Source organism: Chelonoidis abingdonii, chromosome 19, assembly GCF_003597395.2.
Source record: "Chelonoidis abingdonii isolate Lonesome George chromosome 19, CheloAbing_2.0, whole genome shotgun sequence".
Lineage (NCBI taxonomy): Eukaryota > Metazoa > Chordata > Testudines > Testudinidae > Chelonoidis > Chelonoidis abingdonii.
Window position 1 is genome coordinate 2,790,603 of NC_133787.1, and position 21,922 is coordinate 2,812,524.

At 54.9% G+C, this 21,922-nt stretch overlaps 1 protein-coding gene across 1 annotated transcript in view; it reads left to right on the plus strand.

The window, feature by feature from the left end:
- The window catches only part of MTSS2 (MTSS I-BAR domain containing 2), an 83,271-nt gene that overhangs the window by 41,393 nt on the left and 19,956 nt on the right, over nt 1-21,922 (plus strand). Inside the window, exons 4-7 of the mRNA XM_075073832.1 lie at nt 15,107-15,191; nt 15,524-15,615; nt 16,062-16,136; nt 21,341-21,498. Of these exons, the coding sequence (XP_074929933.1) occupies nt 15,107-15,191; nt 15,524-15,615; nt 16,062-16,136; nt 21,341-21,498 (410 nt within the window). The remainder of the gene's footprint in view (nt 1-15,106; nt 15,192-15,523; nt 15,616-16,061; nt 16,137-21,340; nt 21,499-21,922) is intronic.

Below are 21,922 nucleotides of genomic sequence, written 5' to 3' on the forward strand. Positions count from 1 at the left end.
CTGAAATTCCTGGTTGGTGGCAGCCTATCAGATCTAAGCTGGTAATTAAGCTTAGAGGGTTCATGCTAGCTTCTCAGGTTATGAACGCTAAGGTTCAAATCTGAGTAGGAAGCTATGACACCATCACTCTGTTGTGGCACCACAAACGGCAGGTCAGAGCACCCTGTGCTTTCAGCAAGGTGCGTGAAGGCCAGTGTCCGTTCTGTCCCTTCCATTAACACACTGGCGCAGCCCTGATCCTGCCCAGTAGAGGGCAGCGGTCCAAGTACTTGCTGTTTGTGACCCTGTACACGTGGGATTAGGAGATTTCTCGCTGCCAGAGGAGTGAGGTGCTGGAGCACGGTCCCAAACAAAGTGTGGGGCAAAGAATCCAGCTAGTATGAAGATGGAGCTTGATAAACGTATGAAGGGGATGGACTGAGGGGTTGCCTGTGATAGCAGGGGTCTGGACTTCATGACCCGGAGCTCCCTGCCAGAAAGCACCTCTCACTCTTGGGCTATGATCCTTTATGTCAAATGCACCTGCTGTATCTACATTTGTTACTCATGTTTTGCTGGAATGGGTTAAATAACACTGGACCCTGAAACCATATATGGGAGACCTTACTGGGGCTGGAAGAACGGGGAGCTCTTGTGTTCCAAAGGAAAACATCCCAAGAAATAATCCTCATGAAAAATAATTGTACTACGTTCATTCTTGATTTGTGATCTGTATCGAACTCTAACAAAAGGGAAACCAAAATATGTACCAGAGATGAGCAAATGTTGGGTTATCCCAATGTTGGCAAGGTAGGAGCAGGGCCTGTGCTTGGAAAAGTGAAGTCCAGCTCACTGAAGCAGGAATCTCTGATATTTCTTGGATGCCCATTTCAGTAAAGAAATATATTTCAAAAGTCTGAGGGGATAGGGGGGCATGTTTCCCCAGCCCCACAGTGCCTGTGCCTAGATGTCTGGGAGTTTGTAACAGTGTTTGCATTTTTCACTGTCTCTTTTTAATGCCAAATGGATGTAGCTGGATTAATGTGAGATCTGGTCTCCTTGGGGTATTTCGGTTCCTGGGGGGTGGAAAGATATGATAAGCCCTTTCCCCCTCCCTTCCCTGGTTCATGTTCTCCCCTCCCCTGCAGTCCACGTGCTCCTTCCTGCACCCCAGTCTGCCTGCGACCCCCACCCCTCAATCCTCCAGCCGTTCCATCAGACAGAAAGCCAGCCAGGGAGCTGGACTGTGCTGAGTTATGGCAACGATCTCCTACGCAGTCCTGCTGCTGCATGGCACGATAGATCTCAGTGCCCCCATTCTAGGATCACTGGGAGAGCGGCACAGGGCTCTACTGATGGCATTTGCCAAGTCTGGGATGGGTCAGAAATAAGGAGCACAAGCAAAAAGACTCACAGAGGGGGAAGGGAGATGCAGAAACAACAGTGTCTCCATACATGGGTTTATTTCTTGGCTTTGCATGTGTCTGAAATATGTATCTTACACCAGTGCAGATCCAGCCAGTGTGCTTAATATTTGTGACAGATGCTCTGAGGCTTTGCAGGGCATTTTATATGTGCATAGGTGGGGACTTAAAAACTGAGTTCATGTTTGCGTGGTGTGTATATCAGAGATCTTGCAGCACTGTCTGTGAAGGAGGGACTTGCCCAAGCATTCTTGACCAATACCCTTATTCCCCCACAGCTGTGCATTGTTCTGCCTGGGTAGCTGCTGTCCTCCTCCCCAGGGGTGACTGCATTTCAGTGGTGCTGTATGTACATATGTAGATAGGCGGCACTCATCCCTGCAGCGCCTCCTGCTGGTGACTCCTGGGAATTAGTTCCATTCCAGCTCTGGAGCGTCCTCTGCAGGCCAGTGATCCACCTGTCCTCTGGCCCCCGAGTCCCTCCCTGGACCCGGTGCACTTTTACATGGGGTGCTGCCCCCTGGCAGTAACCCCTTTCTCTCTGGGTCTCCCCTTCCCAGGGAACCCCCACCCTCTATCCCCACCTTTCTTCAGTATATGGCTACTGCCAGTCATTGTCTAGCCCCATGCCTTGGGGCAGGCTGCAGTATCAGGCTGCCCATCACTGGCAAGGAGGGTTTGGACCTGCTGCCTTGGCCTACCCCTGGGCTGCTCTCTGCAACCCCCTGTACCTATTAGCCCAATGCTAGGCTGCAGCCTGGGGCTTTCCAGGCTAGAGCTCCCCAGCCCTGCTTCACTCAGCTCCCTGCAGCCAGCTCCATCTCCCTCTATATCTAGAGAGAGACTCACTTTTGGGCTTTTGTCTCACAGCCTCTTATAGGGGCCAGCTGGGCCTGATTGGAGCATGGCCACAGCTGAGCCTACTTTTCCCAATCAGCCCAGGCTTCTTTCTCCAGTCACAGCCCCTTCCCATGGCTGTTTTTAACCCCTTCAGGGCAGGAGCAGGGGTCCACCCTGCTACAACATAAAAAAGCACTTTGCGCTGAAAGATGCTGTGGAAATTAAGGGCCTGACCTAATTTCTGTGGAAGTCAAGGGAGAATACCTCAGCCCCTACGACTGATGCAGAAGTTTTACTTTCGTGCCTGCGAGGCTCAGGTGTGCTCATTATTGCTGTGTCCGCTGGGGCCATCTGCACTCTGCTACAACCAGACCTCAGCTATGCAGCCAAGTCTTTGAGCTCTGTGCTGTCAGGGCACTGTGCTTAGCAGCACACTGGACCCCCCCGCAGCAGCTGGGGCTGCATTCCAAATCGCAGGCTTTTATCGTCCGCTGGGGGGAATCGAGCCATGCAATCCTCACTGTCCTGCCCTTGTGGTGGCCCTATGACTACAAGATTCAGTGCAAGTTGCTGGTGTGCTGCAGGGTATTGGATTGACAGCACACAGCTGTGCTGGGGAAGTTGTCAGGAAAGCTGGATTTGTTGGGAGCTGGAGCATTTGGTTTCCGGAAGGGGTCAGCAGTCAGTTTGAGGTTTTGGGAGCTTTTGGTCTGGGTAGGGGAGAGGGGAATGTGATGGATCTCTGTCCTTCCCAAGAAGGCTCAGAGCCTGAAATTCCTAGCCCACTGCCTCCGCAATCCTGGACAACAACCAGACCCCCACTCAGTGCACTAGCTGGATGTGTTTGCTAACTGATGGGGGTGAAAGAATGAACTATATTGATATGTTGTGATCATCATTATGCTTCAGAGACAATGTCCATTAAGCTAATGGGAGCAGTTTCTCTCTCTCTCTCGATGAGCTCTTGTTTCAGGCTGTATGTAGACTCAGGAAGACAGCTCTGCATTGGTTACATTTGATTCAGGCTGTCAGGGTTTGCTCAACAGCCCTTAGGGCTGCAGCCTCTTTTTAGAGAGAGTGGCGATTCTAGCAGGTGGATGTGTGCAGCACAGCTTCCGTAGCACTCAGCACTAGCTCTGCATGGTGCTGCAAAGAGAGGGGACCTGACGTGTGCCCTGAGCCTGCAAACAACCATACCTCTGCTCAGTTTCACACGTGTGACTAGGTCCCACTGAAATCACTGAGACTGCTTCCATGAGGCAGGGTGCACGTGTGTTTGCTTCGTATCCCCATTTAAGTCAACGACTCAGCTCTCATCAACTTCAGCATGCTAGCGGCTGGGTTATCGCTTGTCCATAGCGCCTTCAGGCCATCTAGTCTCTGCCTTAGCCTCACCTTTTCTATCCATTGGCAGTACGGTGTGTCATGGAGTCCCCAGGCGATGCTCTGGAACTGCTCCCTACAAAACCAGGCAGGACTCTGGGGGAGCCTTCTCTCTCTGAGCAGACTGTCGCCAGGGCAAGACGCTCACACAGCTTCACCTTCCTGGGTCTGGCCTCGGAGCATTCCGGTAGTAGCCTGGCATCCCAGTGAAAGCCTGGAGCTGCTTCTTTGGCCCGCTCCCCGGACTATCTCTGATCACCTCCACCTTGGCTAGCTCTGGCTTTAGGCAGCCGCTTCACCTTGTGGCCCAATTATGATACCTCTGACATCCCCACTCTGCACTTCCCAGCTTTTATAGTCAGCCCTGCGTCCGGAGCTGGCCCAGCACTTGTTTAACCAGGGACACTTGTTTATCCAGATCTTCCAGGTCTGGATAAAAACACAGAGATCATCAATATATGCCAGGGCAAAATTCTCCATCCCCTTAAGTTATTGGTTCACCAGGCGCTGGCAGGTGGCAGGTGCCCTGTTTAGGCCAAAAGGTAGGACCAGGAACTCGTATAAGCTCAGAGGGGCGATAAAAGCAGATTTCACCCGGGCATCCGGATCCAAAGGTACTTGCCAGTAGCCCTTGATGAGATCCATAGTAGTGAGATAACGAGCTCGTCAAGCCTAGGCATTGAGCTTGGTGATGGCATTAAGCCTCTGGTAATCCACACAAAACTGGACTGACCCGTGGTTCTTGGGGACCAGTGCCACAGGAGAGGCCCAAGGGCTGGAAGATGGCTGGATCACCCCTAAAGCCAGCATGTCACTGACCTCTCTCTCCAGGTCTTGAGCTTTTTTCCCAGTGACCCAGAATAGAGAGCATCTTACAGATGGGCGAGGTTCTGTTTCCACCTGGTGGACAGGCAGCTTAGTGAGCCAAGACTGGTAGGAGAATAGCTGCTGATAGGAACCCAGCACCTCTTGGATCTCTGCCTGCTGGGCGGGGGTTAGCTGGTCAGAGAGGGGAACTGATTCCAGCCAAGGGCCAGCCCCATCTCAGGGAATAGATCCACTAAAGGATTATCTACCGGCTCCTCCCACTGGCCACACACAACCAGTACCAAATCCTCCTTGTCCCAGTACGGCTTCATCTTTAAGGACCTCCTTGGGGAACCCCATTCTGCTGAAAATGGTCAGCAGTGCGTCTGCCACAGATAGAAGACAGAGCCACTGCCTCAAGATAGTGAGTAGTGAAATCTACCACCACTAGAATGTATTTTCTCCCTGTCTGAGTTGCCTTGCTGGGGGGTCCCACTATGTCCACGGCCACCTTCTAGAAAGGCTCCTCTATGATGGGCAGGGGCCTCAAAGCTGCTTTCCCCTTGTCCAGGGCCTTCCCCACCCTCTGGCAGGGGTTGCAAGACCTGCAGTACTGCTGGATGGCATCAGCGACCCTGGGCCACTAAAAGTTCTGTAGCAGCCTCTGCCTCGTGCCCTTGATCCCTCAGTATCCCAAGAGAGGGATATTGTGGGCCAAGTACAGTAGCCTGCAGCAGTACTTCTGGGGGACCACTAGCTGTCTCCTGATTCCCCCACGGTTCCACTTTCCCTTGGGGAGCCCATTCCCGGTACAGGAATCCCTTCTCCCATAGGACTCTCTCCCAGCAGCCTTCCCCCAGGGGTTCCGCCATGCTGTGGCCAGCAAGTTCCCTCAGCTTTTCTAAGGATGGATCCTTCTGCAGCTCGGCCTGGAATTCAGTGGTGGAGGAAGGGGTGGGGACCTGTTCCCTCTTAGTGACTGGGTCCGAGGCCACAGCCCCGCCAAGACCTGTCCCCAGTGGCTCATACGTCACTGATCATTCTAAAAATAGAAGAGAGAAACTTTCGAACAGCCTTGGACCGATTCTTAGCAAAAATACTGTGAACAGTGGCTTCTAACAACGAATGTATGCACATAACATTAACTGAAATTATTTTTAATTATTTTAAAATGTGTTTACTTACCTACTCTTTGTCTTTCTGATGATACCGCCATCTTGAATGGAAGTAATCTAAAGGTAAATATGTGTGTTGTCGTTTGAAAGAGGCGCATTACCAAGTGTTTATATTTTATTAAAACCCCTCGGAAATGACTTTGGTGTTTAAAAAAACAAAAAAACCCACACTCATGGAAGAAAAGAGAGTTTTCCAAGACAAATGGGAGAACTTATATTTTTTCACGGAGGTAAAAGATAAAATTCAATGCCTAATTTGTCAGCAAACGATTGCTGTTCCCAAGGGCTATAACATGCGTCGGCACTACAACACAGTGCACTGTGAAAAATATGATGCATTCACTGGAAAAATCTGAGTGGAAAAAGGTCAGCAACTTAAAGCAGCATTTGCCAGGAAAAGACATTTCTTTTTGGAGATTAACAAGTCTCGCGAAGATGCAGGAAGAGCAAGTTTTGCGACAAGCAAAATGACAGCTAAATCATCGCGACCTTTTACAGAAGGCCTATTCGTAAAATAGTGTCTTGTGAAGGCCAGCAAAATTTTATGTCCTGATAGGAAGAAAGTTTTTGAAGGCATAAGCTTGTCTGCCAGTACAGTTGCCTTCAGGATTACGGGTTTAGCAGATAATGTGCAAAAACAATTGATTCAAATGGCAAAAGACTTCAAAGCATTTTCAGTTGCTCTTCATGAGAGTACAGATGCATCAGATACTGCACAGTGTGCAGTGTTCATTAGAGGTGTGGATTGTAATTTGAATATAACTGAAGAATTGTAGATTTAATGCTACTGAAGGGACAGGACATATTTTAGGGATTGGAAGAGTGCATTGAAAAAGCTGCACTGCCATGGAACAAACTGTATCTTTGGCTGCGGACGGTTCGCCATCAATGTGCTCTGAAAACGTTGGTGTGGTTGGATTATTGAAGACCAAACTGAACAGCCTCAATATACCAGGAATTAGCTTCAGCAGTATACACTGCATTTTGCACCAAAAAGCCTTGTGTAGTAAAAGTCTACAAATGAAGGAAGTTATAGGTGTAGTTTTTAAACCCGTTAATTTTATACGTGCACAAGGGCTGAATCACAGACCATTCACTTCTTTTCTAGCAAGTACGGATAGCGAATATGTGGAACTTCTGTATCACACTCAAGTTAGATGGCTGAGTCCTGGAGATGTTTTGAAGCCTTTTTTTGCACTTAGAGAGGAGATGGATTCCTTCATGAAAATGAAAAACAAGGAGGTTCCACAGCTTGCTGGTTCCACTTTTATCTGCAACCTTGCTTTTCTAACAGATGTAACTGATCACCTGAATGCACTGAACTTGGGTAGAAAACAGGTGATAACACAGATGTATGGCAGTGTTCAGTCATTCAGAGTCAAGCTTACTTTGTGGGGGAAACAGCTGACTGCTGGCAATTTGGTCCGTTTCTCAACTCTGAATTCCTGCTGTCTACAAACTCGCCAGCCAGCAGCCCTGTGTGGCGCAGGTCCTTCGGCCTCTTGTCCACCAGCCACATCCTCAGCTCAGGGGGACAGAGTTCATATAGTCGCTCCAGCCCCACCAGCTCAATCACGTCCTCCTTCATCTGGGCCCTGGCCCCATTTGCCCACTTGTGGGTGTATTTCCCCCATCAGCATGACCAGTTCCAGATACGTCATCCCCTGGGTCTTCTACACACTCTGGAACCTTTTCCTATATGCCTCAGGGGTCAGCTCAAACCTGCACAGCAGGGATTGATCATCCCCTTCCTTAAACCGAGGCAGCACTTTGATATCGGAGTTCTCTGCGGGCTTAGCTACCCTGGGCTCATCCCCACTCACCACGATAGGGGAATCTCTGCTTCTCAGCTCCGCCATCACCAGCTCATGCTGCCTCTGTCTTTCACGATCCTCCAGCTCCTTCTGTTTCAGTTCCATTTCCAACTCCAACCGTCTCAGCTCCACCAACAGGGAACTCGGCCATGAAGATCCACTGCTGATTGGATAGGTGGATCCTGGGGCTGCCTGGCTGCTTTCAGCCCCTCCCGCGTCCCTGGTTGGGTCGGTGGCTGGGGTGACCCCTGGGACTTCCTGGCTACTCCCAGCCTCTCTTGCGGCCCCAGCTGGGTCAGCAGCCAGCTCCTTACAGCGATCATTCTCTTCCACCCGACAATCAGCTGTGCCTTGGTGAATCTTCTAACGTGCAGCCCTCTCTCTCTCTCTCTGCACAGCTCTATAATGTCCTTCTTAAGGAGATGGTTATAGGTCATTTCCACGCTGTTTGCCAGTGGTCACAGACTCACAGGCCTGTGCTCTCTCAGCTCCCCATGATCCCTGGGAGGAACCACTTCAGTGCGACTCCCCTTCTCGGGGGTCCACTCTCTCTCAGGGTTAAGCTGTAGGTTCCTCTGCCTCCTGGAACCGCACCCCTCTGAGCCTTCAGCACGCCAGCTAATCCCCATTCATTCTACTGCTCCCCAGTCACTAACTGCAGGATGCTGTGTCCACCGGGTGCAGTTGATCCCACCTTTACCACCAGATGTCACGGAGTCACCAGGGCGATGCTCTGGAACTGCTCCATAAGAAGCCAGCCAGGACTCTGGGGGAGCCTCCTCTTTCTGAGCAGACTGTTTCCAGGGCAAGAAGCTTACACAGCTTCACCTTCCTGGGTCTGATCAGCATCCCCTTCCACACTGTGCACTTCCCGCAGCGTGTCCGCCTGGACGTGGCTCCTTGGGAAGCCAGAGGGTCCTGCACCCCAATTCTGCAGTTGGATGCAAATCTCAGCCAGATGGTAAAACAGAAGGTTTATTAGTCGACAGGAATACAGTGTAGAACAGAGCTTGCTATTCCAGACATCAGTGACTTTCAGCCAAGTCCATCTTGGGAGTCCTGGACCAGACATCCTGGACTCTCCCTCTTCCAGTTCCTCTGCCGCCCCTCCACCCCCCCCACCCCCAGCGCAGACTGGCTGCTTGGTCACATGATGAAATCCCCAACTATGTGGGGGAGAGAGGCTGCACAAAGGAGATCATGTAGAACCAATTGCAAAAGGAGCCAGTGTCCTGGCTGAAACCCAGGGAACCAAGATACACCAGATCTCCACCCCAGGAAGAGCACTGTGCTTCAGGACATCATCACCGCCAGTCTGTGATGGCTCTGGGACTAGGGTCTGGTGACCTCTCCAACATCCATAGAGAAGCCAACTCTGTGGAGATCTGCTCTATTGATGGGCATTTCTGGGGCATCTATCACTGTTGAATCAGAATAGAGACCATGGCTGAAGATGGCAACTTGCCTGGAAACAGAGCATTGGGGCCGATCAGCCTGGTAGGGACTGGGTGTGCAGGAATGTGGGAAGCAGGAGGCAGTGTTGCAAATCCCGCCATGTTTTCAGAGCACGGGTAGGCGAGCCTGTTAGGCGACCTGTCCGGTGCTGGCAGGACACTTCCCAGGAAGAACACCTAGCACCTTTCAGCACAGAATCTTAAAGCCCTTTCTGGACATTCGTTAACCAACGGGAGCCTGCATATGGGGTTTGTGCAAATGAGCTTGTGCCCTTTTGCTTCCTCCTTTACAAAATGAAGACGGAAACGGACGTGGTAGGAAAATAAAATCAATCCTGCTTGTTTTTCTACTGTCAGAATCTCAGGAATTCCAGTCTGGCTTCGCTCAACCCCCCTGAATGTCCCACAGCCTGGGCTCCCTCCAAGAGCTATGATTTAGCAAAGACGCCCTTCCTCCCAAGTGTGCACTAGGCATTGGAGTTAATTGTGTGTTAACAAAAACAAACTGAAAGCAAAGACCCTGAGTCTCCTCTCACTGACACCAGTTTTACCCGGTGTAACTCCACTGAATTCAGTGAGTTACTCCTGATTTACGCCAGTGTGAGTCAGAAGAGAACCAGGTCTGGAGAGTTGGAAACAGTCTGACGGAAAATCGTTTCTCCATTCACTTGCTCACTTTCTCTCTTGGCTCTTCACGAGTTCTCATGTCACTGGGGAATCTCGCAGTCTAGACAGACCCTGAATTTCCAAGGGTTAAAAACAAGCACTTTTCTGTGGGACAAAGCCCTGTCCTCGGGCCTGTCTCCGTCAGGAGGAGGCAAGCCCGGTTGTTTTGTCCTTCAAGGGTCGGTGTCCCCAAGGTCGGTATTTGCTGTTACACAGGTAGGGAAGGTGACCCCAGAGCTATGGTTATGCAGCGAGCCAGGAGTCGGCTAGGATTGGACACAGGAGTTCCTACCTCCCCTAGGCCGTGCTGTGATGAATTCTCCCTTTGTAGTGTATGCGCTGTGTAGAGTGGCATCCGTCTGGGACAAAGATCCATTTGTGCCTGGCTGCCTCCTGAAGTTACAGCCCAGGCTGTCCTTTCCACCCAGCCCTCTCATATCTTGCACCAAGGCTGGCCAGCTGGCGTTTCCCTCAGCTTTGGGGGACCTGAGCAGGCGTATTTCCACAGTCCTCACTCCTCTCCCTGTCACAGCAGCTAGGGCCAGTGGAGGAGGGAATCCCATCGCTGGCATTTATGGATGGATCTGAGAACCAGATGTCCCTTATTTCAAGGCCTGTCTGTGGCCTGGGTCGCTGGGTATTGTACAGAAAAGAGAGTTTCACCCTGGCTGGCTGCAAGGCCCAGCAGCCTGGCCCCCACGCAGGGGTCTCTGGTAGCTTAGCTGGTGCTACTGCTAGTAGACTGCACAAGAAGAAACCCCCCAGATCAACCACACAGAGATGCTGCCACCCAGCCCTGCGGATGCCTTGCCAGGGTGCGAGCTCCTTCCTCCCTCCCTTCTGCCAGCCCTGTCCTGCGCATCAGGGAGGCCAGCATGGGAGCTGGGCTCTGCGATTCCCAGCGTATGCAGCGGGAGCTGTGCTAGCAGTGTGGCTGTGGCAGCAGTTCTGGCTAGTTGCCCCGGTGTGTACCCAGGCTCTGGGCAGGCCTGGACTCCGAGGCTAGTGGGAGCGCTGCCTGTGCTAGCTCAGCGACACTGCCATTTTTAGCATGCCAGCTTGAGCAGAGCGTGGGGACGTCTAAGTGAGCTGGGAATCAGCCCTCCCCACTCAAATGGAGACGGCTCCATAGCACCAGATCCATGGGGAGGCTGCAGGTGGCGAGCCTATGGCTAACCACATGCCAGTGGCTACTGGACAGGCCTGGAAGCCAGTGGTCTCCTTTCTTCTCTCCTCCCCTGCTCCCACTGGATTGTGGCGGGGTGTTGGGTGAGAACCAGGAGGAAGCCAAGGGCTGAGAGGGAATGCAGCCCCGAGTGGCTTTCCGCTTGCAGAGAGTTCCAGCATAGGCAAGACCGGCGCCGAAGAGTAGGAGAGGATGGCAGGCAGGGAGGAGGAGAGATGAGAAAGGGAGGCAAAGAAAAGAGAAAACAGAGGAGAAAGGAATGAGCAGCTTTCTCTCCTCTCCTCCCCAGTGCTGACAAACCCTGGGTTCACCTCCATCCTCTACTCCGACCACCCCCAGCCGCCCTCCTCCCATGGGAGAAATGTCTCCCTATAAACAAACCCTGCTTAGTTTTAAACAGGAAAACTGTCTCCGACTCTGGACAAGACTTGCAGTAGCACAGCGTGTCCCAGGGACCCTTCTGCTGGGGCTTTGTGCATGTACCATCACTGCGCAGACAGCCCTGTGCTGTGGACAGCATTGCAAGTCCCGAGTCTCTCTCAACTCGTGGACGGCCTCAAGCGAGCCTTGGTCAGGCTAAACTGCGGAAAGCTGCGTTCTTCAGGGGCCGCAGGGACAGCACAGCCGCCTGCTGCATTCACTGCCTCGCAGCCCCATGGAGGTTCTCTCGCAATGGGGAGGTGTCATCTGCATAGTGCTGCTCCGGGTCGGCAGAGCACAGTGAGATCCTTTTGGCCATTAGTATTCCTTGAGGGCTCCACACCAGAGCCAGCCGTGGCAGTTTTGTGTGCCTTATAGAGCAGTTTTCTTCACTCCCCACAGCAGTGCTGCCAACTGTGTCCATTTTATCAGGAGTCCTGTAAGATTTGGTGTTTTTTCTGAAAGCCCCACGTGAGCTGGGGAGAATCTCAGGGCTGGCTTACACTGAAAAGAGACTAGCCTCCCTACATCTCCCCGAGGCAGGAAAATATCCCCTCCCCGTGAAGCAGTGGTGCCACTGTTGTGTTTTATGTGTAGCCCATCACCTCAGCTTTCATTTAGCAGAAAAAGGAAAGTTTTTCCAGCCCTTGTGGTTGCAGAGAAAAGCTTGAAAATATACTTGGGGTTGAAAAGAAATTTTTCCCCAGGTCAGATTATCTGGGACCTTTGAGTCTTTTGCTCTCCCCTGCAGAGTGAAGTGTGGGTTGTTTTCTGGGATCATGCGAGTCATGGTGTATCTCAGCTGAGCTATATCCAGGCATTGCAGGGGCCGCGGGCACTGGTGCACCTCGCTCCCTCCTGGTCTCTGCCGGTGCTAGGCAGCAGTTCAGTCTCTGAGAGCTGTGATACTTGGTTTACTTTCTGTTGCTGGGTCAGTGCGTGGTGCGGGAGGCCTGTGAGATGCAGGAGGTCAGACTGATGACCTGGTGTGCCTATCTAGCCTTAAAGTCTGTGACAGGTTCCCTTAAAGTCCCCAACAGCAGAAAGCTGATAGAGAGCCCAACGTTGATTGTATTTTGAAATCTCATGATTTCAAGCCCAATCTTGTGATTTTGGGGGCCAGACCCATGATTTTTGAGTCCTTGACATAGGCACCGACTTCCCCTCTACCCGGTGAGTGCTTGATGCCTGCCCTGCCCCCATTCCACCCCTTCCCCAAAATCATAGATTATCAGGGTTAGAAGGGACCTCAGGAGATCATCTAGTCCAACCCACTGCTCAAAGTAGGACCAATCCCCAAATAGCCCCCTCAAGGATTGAACTCACAACCCTGGGTTTAGCAGGCCATTGCTCAAAGCAGCGAGCTATCCCTCCCACCTCTTTCAGCTATTAGGCAGCAGGAAGCACTGGGAGGGAGGGGGAGGAGTGGGAATGCGGCACACTCGGGGAGGGGAGTTGGGGGAGCTTGGCTGCCAGTGGGTGCAGAGCACCCGCTAATTTTTTCCTGTGAGTGCTCCAGCCCCGGTCTGGGTGATGCTGCCCTGTACTGGAGACTGATCAGCTGTGTGCCTTAAGCCCGATACTGCTCCTCCCTGCCAGGCTTTTCCAGGAGCAGGAAGGGGCCTGTTTTGGAGCACGAGTGTCTGAGTCTAGTCTGCTGGAAAGGCCTGAGTGGATGTGGGGTGAAGCCCAGCAGCGGGGGCTGGAGTTGATGCCAGAATCCTAGAAATGTCAGGCTGGAAGGGACCGGGGAGGCCCCTGTGCTGAGGAAGGGCCATTAAACCCGGCTCAAAGGAGTGAAGGCCACCAGGAGGCAGAGTCTGGCTGGGGACAGGTGGGCACTGGCCAGGAGACAGTTCAAGGGGCAGATGCTGATTTCCTGGTGGGCGGAGGCGTAGGTGGGTCGGTGTAGGCGGGGGTAGGGGGGTCTCCTGCTGCAGGAAGGGAGATGGGCCTTTCCCCTGTACAGCTGGACTCGGGAGCAGGCCTGAGGCTCGGGCACAGAGCAGCTGAGGAGGGACTGGGCTGCTGGCGGGAATCATGGGCTAAGCCTGTGAGTGTCTCTAAAGCCTGTGTCAGACCCCAGCAGTGCCCTGGGTGTGAATGGGATTGGCCCCTCCCTCCTGCTGAGCGCCCCTCCCCCCCCAGGCTGGGTCAGAGAGACTTGGGGATGGGGAATCAAGCAGGGGGTTAACCCCCGATTGCTGGGGCACTTTAGCTCTCCCAGCTGAGTGCACGAGGAGAAGTGGGAGCCCCTGGTGCCTGCCCGCTCCCTGAGGCTGAGCGGGGGAGACCCTCCCTGCACACCCCTGGTTGCAGCGGTGGGATTGGAGAGCAGCCTGAGATCACATTGCCCCTTCCCAGGCAGCGAGCCCCAGAACAGCCTCCTGCTCCCCCAGCAGTCTCTGGCTCTCCTCGCCTGTTCTCACGGTCTCTGCCTGGATGCTGGGCGCCGGCTGCCAGCCATCTCTGGGCCTGGGCTGCCCCCTGGTGGCCATGAACGGGGCTCTTGAGTGAGGAAGGCTGGGATAAAGCAGGCGCTTCTGTCTTGGCCCATGAGATAGACTCCCTGGGCCATATCTATCCCTGGAATAACGCCATCCATCCGCATGACACCAGTGCTCCTGATGGGCTCAGCCCTCAGCTCCCCCTGGGTTTTGAGGGTCTGGAGACCTCCTACCCCAGTCAGGGGGTTGGTTCCTGCCGTGGCTACATGAGAGGATTCGCACTGACTGGCTTACAGTAGGGAGCAGGTGACACTGCCCGTCTGTCCTGCTGCTCATCCTGTGCCCCCTGCTCTGCCCCAGCCCCTGAATGCCAGGCTCTTTGGAGCAGATTTCAGGGGCATTGCCAGTGAAGGCTACCGTGAAAATGGGATGGGTCTGGACTCAAGTGTCAGGGTGCCTTAGTCACTGTAAACCCCTCAAAGCCAGAGCCTCCTTGCTGCTTTTTTATGATGTATATTCTGGGCGCCAATTCAGCAAGGTGGGGCTGTACCCAGAGAGCTCTGCAGCTGGACAGCCCAGTGTCGGGGGAGTCCCTGCACCGAGTCTCTTCCAGGTGGGAAGGAAAATCCAGCTCCAGTACTTACATTTCCCCCCCACCTTGATTCCCATCTAACTCTAGTGCGCTCTGCCTTGGTCTTCAGAAAGAACTTGTGGCACCTTAGAGACTACGCAAAGGAATAAATGGACACAAATCTGACATCGGGAATCATAACATTCAAAAACCAGTGGGAGAACACTTCAGCCTCTCTGGCCACTCAGTAACAGATTTAAAGGTGGCAATTTTGCAACAGAAAAGCTTCAAAAATGGACTCCAACGAGAAACTGCTGAACTTGAATTGATATGCAAACTAGATACAATCAACTTAGGCTTAAATAGAGACTGAGAATGGCTGAGCCATTACACATATTGAATCTATTTCCCCATGTTAAGTATCCTCACATCTTCTTGTCAAACTGTCTGAAATGGGCCATCTTGATTATCACTACAGTTTTTTTTCTCCTGCTGATAATAGACCATCTTAACTAATTAGCCTCTTAGAGTTCGTTGGGCAACTCCCACCTTTTTATGTTCTCTGTATGTATATATATCTCCTCACTATATGTTCCAGTCTGTGCATCCGATGAAATGGGCTGTAGCCCATGAAGGCTTATGCTCAAATAAATCTGTTAGACTCTAAGGTCCCACAAGGGCTCCTGTTCTTTTTGCGGATACAGACTTAACACGGCTGCTACTCTGAAATCTGCCTTAGTCGCGCCTCACTTGGAACAGCCACATGGAAATCCTGCCCTGGACTCTGATGTCCCAACAGGAACGGACGGTGGCTCCTGGTTCAGGTTCATGTACTGCCCCACAGCTTGCACCCATAGTGCCAGGCTGGTGCCCAGGTTCAAGGGGCTGTGCTGTGGTTCAGTGAAGATGCTTCGATGACAAAGCTTTCCTCTCCCTGCAGGAGCCACGAGAGACATTGGCTCAGCACTGACCCGGATGTGCATGCGGCACCGCAGCATCGAGGCCAAGCTGAGGCAGTTCACCAAGTAAGTCTGATGGGCACCAGTGACACGACTTTGCCAGCCTCAGCCTCCCCGCCCTAAGGCTGAAGGAAGTGGCAGTAAGTCTCTTCACACTGCGTCAGGCACCCAGACAGCTTTGTCGTGCCCAGGACCTGATCCAGGGAGCCCCCAGTACAGTCCTTGGGTGCAGCTGGGAGTTCCACATTTCTGAGGTGACTTAGGCCCCCATCTATAAAGGTATTTTAGGGGTTCCCCTGCTCAGCACTGCAAGGCCAGCGCCCCAGTCTGCAAAGGTATTTTAGCCACCTCCTTCCCACTGGCCTCGTTAACCAGGCTCCGGTGTCTCCTTGGTGCAGCGCCCTGATGGAGAGTCTCGTCAACCCCCTGCAGGACAGGATTGAGGACTGGAAGAAAACGGCCAACCAACTGGACAAGGACCATGCGAAAGGTAAAGCCCAGGTGACAGGCGGGGGGGATTTGCTATTCTCCAGGGGATAGCGGGGGGGCGTACCCTATCCATGGGGGTGATGCACTGTGCCCGGAGGGGAGGGGGCGCGCCCTATCCGGCGGGTGGGGGGGTGCCCTGTGCCTGGGGGTGAGGGGGCATGCCCTATCCACCAGGGGGGATGCACTGTACGCCGTGCCTGGAGGGGAGAGGAGGGGGGGACCATGCCGTGTCTGGGAAGGGAGGGTGGGAACCACGCCGTGCCTGGAAGTGGAGGGGGGGACCACGCCATGCTTGGGAGGGGAGAGGGACCGCGCCGTGCCAGGAGAGGCGGGTTAGGGGAGTGTCTTGGGTCAGGGCAGGAGGAATCATGCGCTGGCTGGGGGGAGGGGACTGGTGCCCCCGCCTGGCGGCCATGACACATCTCAGGGTCTGTTGTGTGTCCTCAGAGTACAAGCGAGCCCGCCATGAGATAAAGAAGAAATCCTCTGACACACTGAAGCTGCAGAAGAAGGCCCGCAAAGGTAAGAGCCCTGCACACACACTCCCCCCCCCCGCCCCCAGTGCCCACGCCTGGGAGGACAGCCTGCCCCTCCATGAGCTGTGGGCCTGCCACTGGGGTCTCATCTGCTTTCACACTCAAGCAAGGCTGGGCTGGGTCAGGCAGGGCTGCCCAGAGGATTCAGGGGGCCTGGGGTCTTCGATGGCGGGTTCCAGAGCGGAAGGACCCCCTGCCGCCGAATTGCAGCTGAAGACCCGGAGCGGAAGAAGCTCCAGGGGCCCGGGCCCCGCGAGAGTTTTCCGGGGCCCCCGGAGCGAGTGAAGGACCCCGCTCCAGGGGCCCTGAAAAACTCTCATGGGGGCCCCTGTGGGGCCCGAGGCCTGGGGCAAATTGCTTTCCCTCTGGGTGGCCCTGGGGTCAGGTATGGCTGGAGAGGCCCTGTTGCCCCATGGCTCTAGGGGGTCACTGTGCTGCCTTCAACTTGAGACCTTCCCTGAGGCCGGGGGCTCTGATGGGGAGGAAGTAGTCAGGACCCCAGTTCACGGTCTCCCCTCCAAGGCAGGACAGAGACCCCAGTGCCACCTGGGCATCCTGGCTCGAGATTGAGCATACAAGCGAGCTCCTTGTCCTGCTAGCTACGTTCCAGCTCAGACTGTGACACCTGCCTCCCTCGGTTCCCTACGCAGCTTGAGCTGGGACCAGGATTCTTCCTCCCGCTCCTGCCCCCAGGGTTGCGGTATGTGTGCGGTGAAGCAGCCAGTCTGCTCCGCCCCAGAGTTGGCTGTATTCTGTTGTAGCTCACAGGGCAGGGAGGAGGTTTAATTAACAAGTGCTGCCGCCATTAGTGCTCCTGGGGCAGAGGGTAGCAGACCAGCCTAGTTCTTTACCTTTAGGTGTTGGAAAGGTGGCTTGATGCTGACAATGGGGATCTATATTGGGGGTTTGTGGGCTCAGTGACAAGGTTCAGTGGTGAGCAAGCCTGCTGCATTCACCACGCCCTGTGGCCATGACCCCAGCACAGTCTCTGCCCCTGGATCCCATCAGAGGAATCTTGTGGTGGAGATGGCCCTGGGGAGCAGTCACAAATGAAGTAGGATGCGCTGGGAGGGTTCCAGGTGGGCTGGGAAGGGCAGGGAGCAGAGGCGGCTCAGGCACTGGGGATCCGGCTGGTACCGATGAGCAGGGCCGGCTTTATGACCCCCTGCCACCGAAATACCACTGAAAACCCCCGGAGCAGGGCCCCATTAGGCGCGGGGCCTGATTCTGGGGAATCAGGTGAATCAGCTTACCGCCAGCCCTGCCAATGAGCACTGCTTGTGAGGAAGTTCAGGCTGGGGAGTCCCAGCCAGGCACTCGCAGGGCACTGCATGAGGACATTGTCTGAAGAATTTTGCTGGGCATGACAGAGCATTGCTCAGCACAGAGTTTAGTAGCAGATCAGTGGTACATGGGCTTGTTGGAGACAGGTACCCCATGGGCGCTGACCCCCAGCTGGGGCCTGTGGCGTTACTGCAATGATAAGAACCAACAGCGCCCCTAAATACCCTCTCCAAAGGCTCCCTGCAGGGAAAGATGGCCCAATTCACTCCCTGCGGGGAACCCTCCCTTATCCCCAGGCACCCAGGGGTGTGGGTGGATTGCACAGTACAGCCACTCCCCCCAGCTCCCTTCAATTCCTCACCCTCCAGCCCAACACACAAGGAGTTAACACCCCACACACACACACACGCAGGATGGGGGCCTGCTGGGGGCCCACACGTGTCTGAGCCATGTCTGGGAAGTGGGGGACTGACCTGCCGGCCCTGGGGGGGATGAGGGGGGCCGAGTGTCCGGACGTCAGCCTGGCTTTCACACATTCTCTCTCTGTCTCTTTCTCTCCTCTTTCCTCCCTTCCACATCCTTCCTGTAGAGCTACTTGGTAAGTCAATCCGTGCGAGCCAGCTCCATCCCGCTCCCCCTCACCCTCCCCTGTGACCTGCGCTTCATTTAGCTCTATCTCCCCTCTGCCTGAGCTCGAAATGAAACGAACCCGAGTCAGACTGCACTGGCCCGGGCCGCTGTCATACCCGGCAATGGCCATCCCAGCCCTTCCCTGCCTGCTTCTTGGGCCGGTGCCCCCTCGCTGGGGTGGGCGTGGAGCTTCTCCCCAGTGGGGCCTTGATCTCTGGGTAGCTGCAGCAAGGCACGTGCCATGTGCTTGCGCCAGAGCGTGGTCCAGGGGGTGGCCCAGGCGTTCAGCTCTGGTTCCCGGGCTGCGGGGTGGCCCCTTCCGTCCTGTGGCGCCTCGGCTGTGTGCTGTCAGCTACAATGGTGCCATGCCTGGGCTCCAGCTGACAGCTGGGGGATCCCGAAGAATCCCCATCTCCACCCCCAAAGGCTGAAGGGAGGGAGTGCCCCACTCGTGTGCGGACGAGGAACAGCACCCACAGATAGCAAGGTCCCCCGCATGCCCCAGCCTCTGGAGTCCTGCCCCCTGTGCTGGCTACATCCCTCTGTCAGGTGAGCAGGCCTGACTTCCCTGTGTCATTGGAAACATGGAGGACATGGCAGCCCCTCTAGGGGGTCAGAGTCCCCATCTACACCCAGCAAGCATGGGCTTCATATTGAGCCCTCCCTCGCTGGCTTTCTCCTCTCTCTCTCTGCCCTGTTCCTCCAGGGTTCACATGCTGTAAGTCATGTGATGAATGCTGAGACTTCCCTGCTGGAGGCCCAGCTCCCTCCTGGAGAGTGACACCGATTTCCAGCCCTAGTTGGGCCTAGGGGAAGCCATTTCCCCTTGCCCTGCACTCCAGCTCCCATCTGGCTCTGTCCCTGGTGCCTGAGGCCCACTAGCAGGGTCTCTAGTTGCTGCCTTCTCCCACCCTCGCTGGGCTTTTGATGTCAAGGAGGCAGGAGTTTTCCCCAAGTAATCCTTCCAGTGACACCTGACCTGCGGTGCTTGTACCAGCAGGACTGGCTTGTGAGTCCCCCCCGCTGCCCTGTCTCTAACCGTTGGGTGTCAGAGAACCCCCAGCCCTCCCAGCCAGAGGTCTGTTCTGGGATCGCCACTCCAACTGCCCAGGCCAGCTCTTCACTCCGGCCATTGTGCCCACGTTCCTGGCAGCTTGGCTCCGGGCTTTGGGGCTGGCCAGAAGGGAAATTCAGACTGGGATCCAGGTCCAGATTCCAAGCTGCCACAGACTTGGCCAGGGGGCTGATTTGGACCCATCTCTCCTGAGCCCAGGCAGGCCCTCTCTAGCGCTCTGCCTCCTGCCTGGTGCCCCCCTTTGTGCAGCACGGTCTCAGCACCCACCCACCGAAAGTTTGTGTCTCTCCACCTCCTGGCCTGATTAGCCTCTTGACTGTTTCATCCTGGAAGCTCCTTGTGTCAACATCTTTCTCCTCCCTTCCCCTGGTCTTTCCGCCTGCCAAGCCTCTCGGTCGTCCGGCTTTACCCTCTCTTCATGGGAATCGCTGGGGGGTGGTGGCTTGTTGGAACTCCATGAAGTTCATGTCCCCAACGCCGCCCTGGGCCCCCTCATATCAATGACTGGGGGAACCCATGCGCAAGAGAGAGACCCACACCCAGTGCTCAGCCTGGTCTGCTTGGATCAAGCCTTTGAGCTGGGATTGGTCATCTCCACAGGCTGCCCCTACAGAGTGAAGCTGGGGTAAATGCCATCTGCTCTGTTTCATGCAGGTGGCACCGTGGCCCCTAAGCAGGGAAGCTGGGGGCCCCGCCCACCTAAAGCGCTCACTCCTTAGCTCCTCTTCGCTTGGCTTGCTCTGTCTATGCATGTGTGTTTCATCTTCCCACGCTGGACTAATGCCTGGGCACTCCTGCGCACACTGCATGGGTCACATTCTGCCCCCATTGGACGAACTGATTCACCCAAACCTCGCAGCTCTCCACATTCTACTGGCTTGTGCCTTCCTCCAGCCACAAGATGAGCAAATTCCTCCTCGGTGCAACTCCAGGGCTTTGGTGGGGCTGCCCCAGGGATGAATTTAGACTCATGTTGTTAAATGTGATGTTGGGGGGGGATTGGGGTGGAGGGGGAATCCAGCAAGGGAAACTCCTGCAAGGTGAGTGTGGAACCGACGTGGACTGGAGAGGGCTGGGATAGGGGCTGGGAGGAGGAGGATAGCTGATCCATTTGCAGAGCCAGCGTGCCAGGTTATGACACTGGTCCGGTTGCTATGTCCAACTGGACAAAGCAGGGCTCTGCATCTGCCATCCTGAAGCAAAACCCCAGAGTTGGTCGGGTAGGGCTGGAGCCTGACATGGAGACCAGACCACGCAGGTGAGGATGGGGCTTTCTGCCACATGACCCAGCCTTTAGGTCAGCTTGACCGACCCCTGCCGGGGCCCACGCAGAGAGAGGTTCAGAGCGCTGAGCTGGTGAAGGCAGCTGGGATACTGGTCAGCCGCTGTCTCTGCTGTGAAATTCACAAGAGAAAGAAGCCCGTGGAGGGCCCATGTATTCTGGAGATCTCTGAACCCAGCAGATGGAGAAAGCACCTTTCCCTGTCCTGCGGTTCTTTTCTAGCACTGTAGCTAGTAACAGGCTGAGCGACGTCCTTCCCTGGGGCAGCTCCACTCACCAGCCAGATGGCACATGGCCTGTTGTGTCTGTCATGGTGAATGATTAGCCCAGGAGGAAACCCGCAGCCTCGTTGTTTGGGCAGAAGGGCTCCTCCGTAGGCCTCGGGAAGGACTCCAGAGCTGTATTGCCCCGTGGGGATCCTGAGCAAAGCCAGCCACTGGCTTTTTTCTGTGCTGATTCCCCCTTACGTAGACAGACGTGGCATCCCTCAGTGTGCCCAGAGCAGTCCAGCAGAGGGGGATTCTCACAGCAGGCTGTGTCTCAGGAGAGCCCTTGACATACTGGCAGGAGGCTTGTTGGAGTTACGTTACTTTCCGGTCCTTGAGGACCTGGTGCTGGGTGTTCAGCGGAACTAGGATTGCATGGCGGGCTGCCTGCAGCGGGGGAGCTCATTCCGCAGTTCGTAAGCTGTAATCATCTGCAGTCTGGTAGCAGTCGCCCTAAACGCTCTGCGAGATGCTGTGCTGGCGGCTGCTTGGGTTAAATTCTGCAGTGTTTCGCCCGAGGGCTGACGTCCCCCACTGCCTGCCTCAGTTTCACAGCAGCAGAGGATGGAAGAGGAACAATCTCTGGGAGGCAGCAGGTTCGGGACTGGTGAGTGGAGAGGGGATGATGTCTCCATGTCCTTGTCTCCTTGCAGGGAAGGGGGACCTACAGCCCCAGCTGGACAGTGCTCTCCAAGATGTCAATGACATGTACCTCCTGATGGAAGAGACTGAGAAGCAGGCTGTCCGCAAGGCCCTCATTGAGGAGCGGGGCCGCTTCTGCACCTTCATCACCTTCTTGCAGCCAGTGGTGGTAAGTGCCGCTGCCCCAGGCCCTTCTGGGGAGGGGTGTGTTAGAGCTCAGTGAGCTGGTTTTCAAATCAACCAGCCAAGCAAACCAGAAGCCAACCAGCTCCTGCTCTGGATCCTCCAACAGCCACTTCCCCATTGCCCCCAACTGTCTCCCCAGCAACGAACCCTCTCACAAGCATGGAGGAACCTGCAGTCTCATCCTAGAGATGCGAGGAGGGAGGCTTCTGTGTCTCTACAGCATCCCTCCCAACAGGACGTGGTGCCACGCAGGTTTGGCCCATCCTGCCCTCCGTAGAGGGAGACAGAGAGGCAGCCAAGCCAGGCGCTGCTCCGTTTGGGGGGGACCCTCAAATGGGGGTTTCAGGGAAAACTGCCCTTCAACCAGGGCAGGGTCTTTGGGGGTCAGTGTGAGAGTCCCGTGAAAG